This window comes from Apteryx rowi, unplaced genomic scaffold (genome assembly GCF_003343035.1).
Source record: "Apteryx rowi isolate R43461 unplaced genomic scaffold, aptRow1 scaffold_95, whole genome shotgun sequence".
Lineage (NCBI taxonomy): Eukaryota > Metazoa > Chordata > Aves > Apterygiformes > Apterygidae > Apteryx > Apteryx rowi.
The window spans coordinates 781,202-791,781 of record NW_020451260.1 but is presented as its reverse complement, the minus strand read 5'-3'; the positions used below and the strand labels follow the sequence as shown (position 1 = coordinate 791,781).

Below are 10,580 nucleotides of genomic sequence, written 5' to 3'. Positions count from 1 at the left end.
GTGCTCAAGCGGCTCAAGGAGCGGCAGCTGGAGGGGCTGCTGCGCGCCGTGGAGTCGCGCGGCGGGGCGCGCACCCCCTGCCTGCTGCTGCCGGCCAAGGCGGCCGACGCGCGCCTCGGCGCCCACTGGTACCCGCTGCCGCTGCTGCTGTGCAAGGTGTTCCGCTGGCCCGACCTGCGCCACTGCTCCGAGGTGAAGCGCCTCTGCGGCTGCGAGTCCTATGGCAAGGCGCACCCCGAGCTCGTCTGCTGCAACCCGCACCACCTCAGCCGGCTCTGCGAGCTAGGTACGCCGCCGCGCCGCGGGCGCCCTTCCCCGGCGAGCATGCAAAAAAAAAAAAAAAAAAGTTTCTGCCATATGCGCTGCCATAGATACTGCCGTATATATATGGTTTTTTTTTTTGGGGGGGGGGGGAGGGGGGGCGCGGTGCCGCGGGATTAGGGGGCCGCCTGGCGCGGGCGGGCGGCCCCGGCGCGGCCGCGGCTCCGGCGAGCCAAGGAGGCCCCGCTCAGACAGCCCGAGCGGCAGATAGCAGGGAGACTGGCGCCAGACGGCCCCTTTTGTTTATCTGACAGCTAAATATCAAGGCAATCACCGCCTCGCTGCCCTGCCTCCAACCCCCAGAGCTAAGACAAACAGTTTGGCTGAAAGAATGCCACTGTTATCATAAGTTCCTATCTCTCTCTCTCTTTTTTTTTTTTCCCTTCTTCTTCTTCTTCTTTCTCATGGCTCTGCCTTTATTTTCTCTCTACTTTTCTAATTCCAGAGTCTCCCCCTCCACCCTACTCCAGATATCCGATGGATTTTCTCAAACCAACTGGTGAGTAGACCTTTTTACGTGCAGCCTGCTGCCTTCAGATAAAAAGGGAAAACAGCCCCCTTTCTCAGGGGAAATGTCTCCTGCCTTTGTTATACTGATGCATTTCGCTTTTGGGCTGCCTGTGTGTGTGTGTGTGTGCGTGTGTGTGTGTGTGTGTGCGCGCCTCCTGATACCCCCGGAAGAATTAACGTGTGATTTGTTTAAGAAATCCTCTGCACAGACTAGGATTTAAAAAAAAAAAAAAAAAAAAGGAAAGAAAAGCGAGAGCAGGAAACTCCAGGAGGGATTGCAATTGCAGCGTAGGCCTTGGCTGCTCCGATTTGCTCGAGAAGCCGGGATGGCTGCGACCAGAAAATGCAAGTCTGGGGATGTGGCTGGCTGTTGCTGGTGGCCGGCGCCGTGCATGCGGCGCGAAGCCCGGCCGGCGTGGCTTAGCCGCCGAGGCTGGACGTGCGAGCTGTGCCGCTTGCCCCTACGCCTGCCTGTGAATTTATAGGAATCCAGCTCGGGAAACGGTGCGACAGAGTCATTTGGGAAAAGTAACTTTTCGATGGCTGAGGGGCCAAGGGAGACTTGACGTGTGTGGTTCGGAGGAATCTTTTTGTGTTTTAAGGGAGTCTGAACCCGCCTTGTCAGGTTGGAAAAATGAGGAAGGGGAATAGAAAAGCATGTTTTTTTTCCTTTTTTTTTTTTATTTTTTGGTAACGCGGCTCTGCATGCCTGTTGCTTGTAATTGAATGTCGGGATGCCAGGGGAGAAGCCCATTTGAGGCTGGCACCAGCTCTCCTGCGGTCGTCTGCATAAACTCTTGGCTGGCGGCAGGCTCGCCCCGTGTTAGATAAATAGGGCTGGCATTGCGGAAAGAGGGAAGAGCTAGCGAAAATCGGAAATGGGGAGGAAGCCGGGGAGGGGCAGCGCTCCGCCAAGCCGCCGCCTCTCTCCCCCGGGACTAGCAGATCAGAAGCGTTGGTGGTGGCTCGGTTGCGTCTGTCGGTCGAAAGGGAATCGAAAATAGGGCTGTTTCTGAAAGCTGGTATCGGGTCCTGCTTTGCCAAAAGAGCAGTTTCCCTAAAATTGCTGGTGTTGAGTTTCCCGGGACTGGCTGCCTCCGGAGCCCAGGCAGGTCCCAAGGGACTGCCTTGGTGGAGTTTGTCTTCGTTTTGAGGTTGTCCTCAGCCCGTGCTGGAAAAGAAAGAATGAGAGAAAGGCAAGAAGTGAGGCTGCTTTGGACACCCAGGGTGCCAGGTCCCGTCCTGCTGAGGACTGGGCTCCTGAGGGTATGGGATTTGCAAAAAGTCAGGCCGGACCCTATGCCGCTCTCGTGTTTTCCCCGCTAGAAACTCCCAAGGAAGTGTGTTGAGGCCGTGTGGAAGTCAGCGGAGCTGTTTAGCAAACGGTTGGGTTGCAAAGCATGAAATATTTTGAAAAAACACTAGATAAATGGCCGTTAATGAATGAGGGGATATCAGTATTATGGTCAACATCCCTCGCGAGCGTCGTGAGCTCTTGGGAGCTGTTTGGGCTGAAAAGGGCTCTTCCATAACACGGGCTGAGGGTCGCTAAGCGTTTTGTTTTGGGGCAAGACTCATCGTTTCGGCTGTTGCCCTGCTGGGCAAGGGAGCGCTCCCCGAAAAGCTTCAGCTGCTGAATTTCCTCCTTTCTTTCCTGTGTTTTTTACCTACTGACGACGCTGGCACAGGACATAAAACCAATCTGCAAAGGGTTTCGGGCGGATCCTTGCCCGCGTGAAGCTCAAGGAAAGAAGGGTTAACGGTTGCCTTCGGTTTCCTGTAAAGACGTTAGGATAAATCTATTAGCAGGGTTTAAACATCCAATCTGCCTTTGCCAGGACCTCATTTTCAGTTAGTCGAGTGATATATTTATTCATTAGCAAGTGTTGACATAAGGTAGCAAAATGTGTGTAAACAGAAAAGCCGCAGAGCATGAATGTGCCATTTCGAAAGGAAAAGTTGCTCGTATCAGCCAATAGGAAGTGATTAATGCTGCCAATCGGAAACGCAGAAGCAACTGGGTTACTCACCAAAAAGTTCCACTTTTTTTTTTTTCTTTCCCTTTTTGAAAGAAAAACCCATTTGGCGGTTGAACTCTGAGCAACAGGGGCGCGCGGAGCAGTGACAGACGCGAGAGGAGCCCATAAGTCTGTCATTGCAGGTGGCTTTTGCAACCTCTGCTTCTGGCGTGCCTGCGCGTTCCCTCTTTAATCGGGGCTATTGTGGAGAGAACAAGAGCGAATTTAGTGCCTGGGTATCACGGCCATCGCTTGCAGCAGGCAACAACGCCGTGCTGGGGTCTCCGGTTCCTCTGTTTCCAAGCTTTGGGATGAATCTTGCTTGCCTTAGACTGGCTAAATGAGCGAGGAGCAGTAAGTTAGGGTGGGAAAGTGTGCAGCCTGGCACACGGGCGATTAAAACGAGCCGCCTCGGGCTGCAAGCACACTTCTAGGACGTTGGTTAGGAATGATGCCTCCATTTATAGTTGGGCGACTTGGAAAAACTCTCTCTGCAAAGGTGGCAGGGAACGGTGCATCCAACAGGAAACCTGACACAGTGCTTTTCCATGAAGCATGATAGTGGTAATAAAAATATTTAGGCGCCTGGTGCTAAGTCTCGTAAGTGCTTCGTATAGACAGATATGTAGGCATAGCCGCGCGTGTCCAGGCTCCAGCAGTGGTTGCCAGTGTGTTAGATGGGGATTACCGCAAACGCTTTTTTGGAGGTGGTGGAGGTTCAGACAGGTTATGTCATTTGCTTAAGGAAAGCTGGGACAGACAGGGAGCCAGAGGGTCTGCTGCAGTCACCTAAATGCCACGTGGGTTGATGGATTTGATATTCGTGCGCTTTCTGTAGAGCGGAAGGATCTGCTCTCTGACAGCCGTGTTACCTGCGGGAAGGCTGTAGGTCTGGGCCAGCTTGCTCAGATGTGTTCCTCAAGGAGAAGTTGTATGGGGTGACTCTCACCAGTTCTTATCCGGAGCATTTCCAGGCATCAGCAGCAGTAACCTGCAAGGGGCCGGGCTCCCGCTGCAAGCCTGTGGGGCTGATCTGCGCTGCTGAGCCTGCAGTGGGTGAAGCTGAGCTCCCGGAGGGGTATACATGGGCTCCGCAAGCCTGAGGTCTCTGCAGGAGCTACCACGTGTGGCTGTGTTGGAGGCGAGGAGGACAGTGGTGCCCTCAGACACCAGGATTCAAGCAGCTATTTTGTCCATCTGGCGTGGATGCATCCGTAGCCTCTGCTAGGGCCCCTTGTCCCATGTATTCCTTTTGCCCCGGCCCAGCACTAGCCTGTGCTGCCCAGCCGTTGGTGGCTCTGTCTAGACACTGCTCCTGAAGGCATCTCCATCATTGCTGACCAGAGGAGATCCCTCCAGTGAAGGGGCTGGTTTCACTCATGGTTGCGGGGTGACCCCGGCTGGGCTGTGCACGAGCCTGTGGTGCGCGCACTCTCCTGGGTGGCTGATCGAGGTGGTGCCTGAATATCGGAGTGCAGGAAACCTACTGAGAGTTAGGCGCAGTCACGTGCCCTTACATGGTGTTGATTTTCATGGGAGTTGAAGGTTTGGCAGCTTCCAGGAGATATTTGGCACCTTGCAAGGTTGGGCCAGTAGCCACCGGGAATAACTGTATGTCTCCATGATGGTTTTATACTGTGGTAGAAGGATTTTGGGAAGAGATTCGCATGCAGTAGACTTGCGTAAACCTTGGAGACTATGACCTCCTCCGTGCCAAACATAAAGTGAGCTGAGTACCCCATACTAGCAAGAGCCCTTGGCTAATCTGTGGGTGATATGAGTTGCGCAAGGATAAAACTAGCCATGTTTAGTGCTATGAGCTCAGGAGGTCCATGCTTTCCTGCCTGTTCCATGTGGGATCATCATCCTTGTTCTAGGGTGAAGGCTATGTCAGTACTGTGTCCTGTAAGGAGACTTCTGGCACTCTGCTTTAGAGGGATTTTTGTGATTAATTGTTAAAGCGAAGTGGCTGTTGGATACTGGGACATGGGAAGGGAGCTGGAAGCTGTCAAGAGAAGTCAATGATAATGAAATATTTTGGTTCTTCTTTGACTGTTACTGCTGATCAGGGAGCGGCCCAGATGTTTCAGGAGCCTCTGAATCTATCCTTGCTTTTAGCCTCAGTGGAGAAACTCCAAATGGCCCTTGTTTTTGGAGCCAAACTGGAGCAGGATTGCTGTAAATCTCATCATTAGGGTTAGGTATTTTAAGTCCCAAGTGGACATACTGATAGGATTCTCTCCTGCCATCCCATGAATTAGATCCTGGTCTTCTGTAGAGTGTCCAGCGTGCTAAGAGAGGACCTGGTTATATATGACCTCCAGAGTAAGATGACGTGGAAAGGGCAAATCATGTCCTTTATCCCCCAGGGCTCGCAGGGACTCGTGGGGGAGCTCGCCACGTCTGACGGGGGCAGATCGGAGCCCAGCATGGGGCACCACGTGCAGGATAGTCCAGCCTGCATTCAGACAGCGTCTGTAGCCAAAGCGGTTGGAGTCATCTCAGGAGAAGGGCACAGGGGAATTGTCTAGATGAGAAAGTGGAAAGGGTTAAAAAAGGCAAAAGCATGTTTCTCTGGAAGCCAGAAGACACTACCAGGCATTTAGTGAGTGTATAATATACAGTATTTCACAAGTGAGTCCATTTCCTGTCTCCCCCATTGTTTTCGGTTTGATTAAGTATATCCTGTTAAACTGTATATTCCTGTTAGGGCTTATACTTTACTCTGATAAAACGAGGTTATACACACACGCATTTTTTTTTCACTAGGATTTCAGGGATCAATTCTGGAAAGATGACTAATCAGAGGGGGGAAAAAAAGCCTCAGCCCTCCCAAGTGGTGGCCCTTGCTTTGAGATAAAGCAGTGAGCAAAGTGATGGCAGTAGGGAGCCCAAATTTGATGAAACCAAAACTCACCGACAGTCTGCCAAGACCCTGAAGGTTGTGTGAACTTTATGGATCTCTTTTTCTTGACTTCAGCTCTGCTCAGTTGTTTCCTTGAGCTTGTGTCTTCCGGCGTAATGACCAAAACCATCTCATCTTACCTTTTTCTATACCTTCAGTAGTGTGTGGAGGAGTAGGTGTTGTCCGGCCAGGCCTCATAGGTGCACGCTGTGCTCACGGGAGGTGATCGGTGGCATGTGAGATCTGCGGGGAACCAGTGATGACAAAGCTGATGAGGGGAGCACTCTTAACATTAGACCGTTTGCAGCAAAAGGAGAGTAATTAGCCATTTCCCTTTCAGTTTGCACTTTAGCGAGTGCAGGTGTTGGCTAAATTCAACGCAGAAAGCAACAATTCAGGCGTTTGGGGAGCTCAGTCGGTTATGTCAGAAGGATGACGGGCTGGATTTCATTAGCCGGTGACTTGGACAGAAAGATGGCAACCAGTCTGTAATTTCTGCCAGTCTGTAATCATCATTGGCTGGTGGTTAAGTGCGGTGCGGAGCCTTGGTGGAGGCGATGAGTTAGGGTGGATGCATCTTGATGAACTACCGTGTCTGTGCAGACAATTAGTAATCGCTTCCTGTTCAGCGCTTTGGAATGTGTGTTCTGCTCTCGGCGTTGTTTACGGCGTGCTACGGAACGAATGTATACTTATTTCTTGTTCTTTCCCTCTGCCGCAGCAGATTGTCCAGACTCTGTGCCTTCCTCCACTGAAACAGGGGGAACTAATTGTCTAGCCCCTGGGGGGCTTTCAGGTAAGACCTCTCTCGTTGACCTTACCGTCGGGCGCGTTTCTCGGGCCGGCCCTTCTCTGCCTGCGTCCCTGCCGTTCCCGTTGACTGGGGGTGGGGGGGGGGACCCGAATGGACAAAAAAAAAGCCACGCTGGGGAGTTTCGAGGATGCGAGTCGTTGAGAAAGGCGTGCTCAGAGGGAGAGTTGGGTTTCTTTTTGGTAGCAGCTGAGTACCTTGCTTGGAGGAGACGTGTTGACAATCCCGGGCTACGCTCTCCGTCCTCCCAAGTCCGTATTTCCTTTGGATTCCAGCCTTACGCTCCATCAGTTTTTGGAGCGAGGCCGGAAGAGGTGTGCCGGGGAAGGCTAAGTGATACCGGCAATATATTCGCTAGAGGGTACAGACCGTTGGAGCGGGTACGGTTGTACCCTCGCGGGAGGATTGAGCGTCCGTGCCTCGTTCCGCCTCCGCCGTGTTTCTGGGACTGCTAGCGCGGTATTTGGACGCTCGTCGTGGGCTGTGTTTTTGTTGGGGTAACTTGCGTGTGACGTTTCGTGGGCACGAGTTGCGAGGTTTTCCCGCTCCCGGCTGTTGCGTTGCGCTGTGATTTGTAACAGGCGGTACCGGCGGGCCGGCAGTGCTAGGTGGGCCTGTGGCCGAGGGGTACCTGCACCTTGTGCCGTGTCTTCTCCTTGCCTGTGGGACTACGTGGGGGTGGCAGGGAGGCAGTGCATGGCTGCGCGCCCCGCGTTGCTGTTTGAGCACCCCACGTTGATGCACGCAGACCGCGCTTGGGCATCTGCTCCATCGGTCCTATTTGGCCGGGCTGGCGATGCCGGGGGAGAAACCATGAATCCGACCTCGGAGAAGGCGTTGCGTGTCCCTCGTTCTCCCGTTTGCCGCCCCGGCCTGCGGATGCCGCCTGGGATTCGGGAGACGCGTGGGCCGCGGCCGCGCGCCCTTGGCTCTCTCCAGGAATCGCGCTTGCCGTGGATGTCTTCAAGCGCGCCTTGTTTGTTTTTCTTGCAGCGTAATATATAGCCTGGCTGTTATTCGAGAGGGGAGCGTGTTGTTTGCTCAAAGGCCGTAATGAGAATTAATCAAATGGAGGGGGAAAGGGAACAGAGCGACTTGTTGCCGTTTTTTTTTCTCTTTTTTTTTAAGTGTGTTTTGGGGGAATGTTGGGTTTTTCCTCGCTTTGGAGCCTATAGCTTTCGGGCAGCAGGGGAAGAAGAAAGGGACGGAGCAAAACAACACAATAAGGATGTTGTTAGGTGGGTTTTTTCCCTTTTTTTTTTTCTTTTCCCCCCCCCTTTTTTCCCCTCCCGCGGCGGAGGGCAGGGGAGAGCCGAGCGCCGCAGGATGCCGCACGAAATAAGCAGAGGAAGTACTAGCTTTTAAAAGGGGGCTTTCTGCGAGCTCCGGGCTATCGATAACATCTCGTCTGTCTGGGCTGCTCCTGGAGGGGAGGCGGCGGGGGGGGGCGCAGGAAATCACAGCGCCCGCCCCGGGAACGCCGGCCTCGGGGCCTCCGCCGGGGTCGCCTAATCTCCCGGCGCATCGACACCGGGCTGGGGTGCTCCACCGGCAYGGGGGGGGAAGGTTGCATTAATAAAGCCCAGGAGAAAGCACAATTCCCCCCTCCTCCTCTTTGAGCGTAATTTTTTAAATTTAATTTGATTTCTTTTTTTTTTTGGAGGGGGGGTCTTGGTTATCAAAGGTTCCCCCCCCCCCCGAAAAAAAAAAAAAAAACCTGGAAACGGAGCCTTTTACGATCATTAACCGCTCTTTTTTTTCCTCCACAAATGTAATCGTAGCCATTTAGTTTAATGAGGAGCTGATAGGAGAGTTGACTCACGGAGGGATACGGTTAGCTACCCAGGCCATGAAACAAAGCCGAATGCCTCCACATGAAAGAGCATTTGTTTTGAATTTGCGCTGATTTACTGGCATCTCCGCTCCACGCACAGAAGTGCAGCTCCGAAAATTCCCGACTGGAGAGACCCAGGCAAAGCAAGGAAAATAAACGCAGTTTGCAGCAATGCTCCAAAGCTAACTTTTTTTCTTTTCTTTTCTTTTCTTTTCTTTTCTTTTCTTTTCTTTTCTTTTCTTTTCTTTTCTTTTCTTTTGGCGTATTTTGGTTAGGCGAAGAGCGCGTTCGAACGGGGCTTTAAGGAGTTGCGGTTGGGGGGCGTTCGGAGCGTTTCGTTCCCGCCGCTTCGATAGCCAGGCGTGCATCGCGGGCGCCCTACGGGAAGGCACCTCCTCCCGTCCCCTTCTCCCGTGGAGGCCTGTGGCGGAGCCCGTCTTCGCATCCCGGCGTTGCRACTGGCTCGCGAAAGGGCGGCTTTSGGAAAACCCAACTTGGGTAGATCTGGAAGCGGATGAGATGGCTTGGCTGAGGAGCACATGGAGCGGCTCTGGCTGGGGCCACCGAAAGCCTTCTGCGAGCCCATCTGGCTCGAGGAGGTCRCTTTGGCCACCAGCGAAGGGCAGCTGATGCCAACTTGGTGGTAGTAGCCTTCAGCCGGACTCGGCGTGGCGGTTTCAGGGCCGGGGAAGGGAGGTCCCGTCCCCTTCTCCAAGCCAGAAGGGTAGGATTCAGCAAGGCGGATCGCTGTCAGCGCACGAGGGAATTTGGGATGTGGGCCAGGTGGGGGTGAACGGCTCTTCTGGCAGGGAAGCTCGCGTGGGGGTTGCGGAAAGACGCTGACATTGTAAGGAGAGCCGTAAAAAAGGAATCGCCATACCGGGCGAGGAGCCGTTCTTGGAAGGGGAGGCTCGGGCCAGGTCGCCGGCATGCCTGCTTCCTTCTCCCCGAGGCCGAAGGCAGCTTCGGTGCCGAATCCCGGAGGCRGCGGGAGGGCGAGCTTCGTCGAGCGGTTGCCCCCTCGCTGTAACCCGTCCGAGCCTCCTTTCCCTTCCCCGGGCAACGCTGGCTGTTTTCCTTCCCGGCCCCATGGAGAGCCGGCGGAATGAATGGGGCTCAGTTCAGGGCGGGAGGAAGGTCGGGAGCCTGCAGCCCGYGACTTGATGCTTTTGGCAAGGGAAGGAGAGGAAAGAAAAAAAAAAAGGGGGAAAAAGGAAAAAAAAAGGAGGAAAGCAAACGCATGCGAAAACGTCATCCCGCGGGGCGGAGGGGGGGTCGCTCATGAAGCGATGGGTTCCTCCCCAAAAACGTGACCTTCCTTTCGGTGGGGATCTCCGTGCACGTGGTGCGGAGAGGGAGGAGATCCCAACTGCCCGGCCACGTTAAAGCCCTGGGACCCAGTGAGCTTCRTTTAAAAGCAGAGGAAAAATAAGAAAAATAGAAAATAAAGGTGGGGGTGAGGTTTGTTCCGGAGGTCGCAATCAGACCAGAGCAACCCACGGAGCCCGCGCGCGGCTTGGCCGGATTTTAAGGCAACGTCAGTGAAGCCGTTGCTCCCCGCCRGTCCTCGCGCTCCGCTGTCGCCCCGTCTGCCGTCGGATGCGCCCTTCGCTCCCCGGCGGCGCCCGGGCTCGCTTTCCGCTTCCAGCCTCTGTTCCCTTATTTCTCGGTTTTCAGCCGCGGTGGCTTTGCGGGCGGTTGAGGACTCCCTGGCGGTGGCGGCATCTCCCACGGTGCTCGGGTGTCCCCCATCCGGATCCTTTGTCCCCTCGGCTCAGGGAGAAGAGCGGGGCAAAAATACCCCRGCGGAGATAAAAATAATCCCCGTGGAGAGGAGACGGGGGGCGGTTTTCGTTGTGTTTTGAGCTGCCTCGCTCCCAGATGTGTTTGGCTATGACTCCCCTTGCTCGTGTGGACCAGGGTGGCCAGCGCGGCTCCGGGGATGGATGGGTGAGCTCCCGTGGACCGGGGTGGCCAGCCCAGCTCCAGGGATGGATGGGTGAGCTCACATGGATTGGAGTGGCCAGCATGGCTCCAGGGATGGATGGGTGAGCTCACATGGATCGGGGTGGCCAGCCTGGCTCCAGGGATGGATGGGTGAGCTCACATGGATTGGGGTGGCCAACCCAGCTCCAGGGATGGATGGGTGAGCTCACATGGATTGTGGTGGCCAGCCTGGCT

At 54.5% G+C, this 10,580-nt stretch overlaps 1 protein-coding gene across 1 annotated transcript in view; it reads left to right on the top strand.

The window, feature by feature from the left end:
• The first annotated feature begins 6 nt into the window (after window positions 1-6).
• The window catches only part of SMAD7 (SMAD family member 7), a 27,839-nt gene continuing 17,265 nt past the window's right edge, over window positions 7-10,580 (top strand). Inside the window, exons 1-3 of the mRNA XM_026092261.1 lie at window positions 7-286; window positions 767-820; window positions 6,476-6,550. Coding sequence (XP_025948046.1) covers window positions 799-820; window positions 6,476-6,550 — 97 coding nt within the window. The 5' untranslated portion in view covers window positions 7-286; window positions 767-798. The remainder of the gene's footprint in view (window positions 287-766; window positions 821-6,475; window positions 6,551-10,580) is intronic.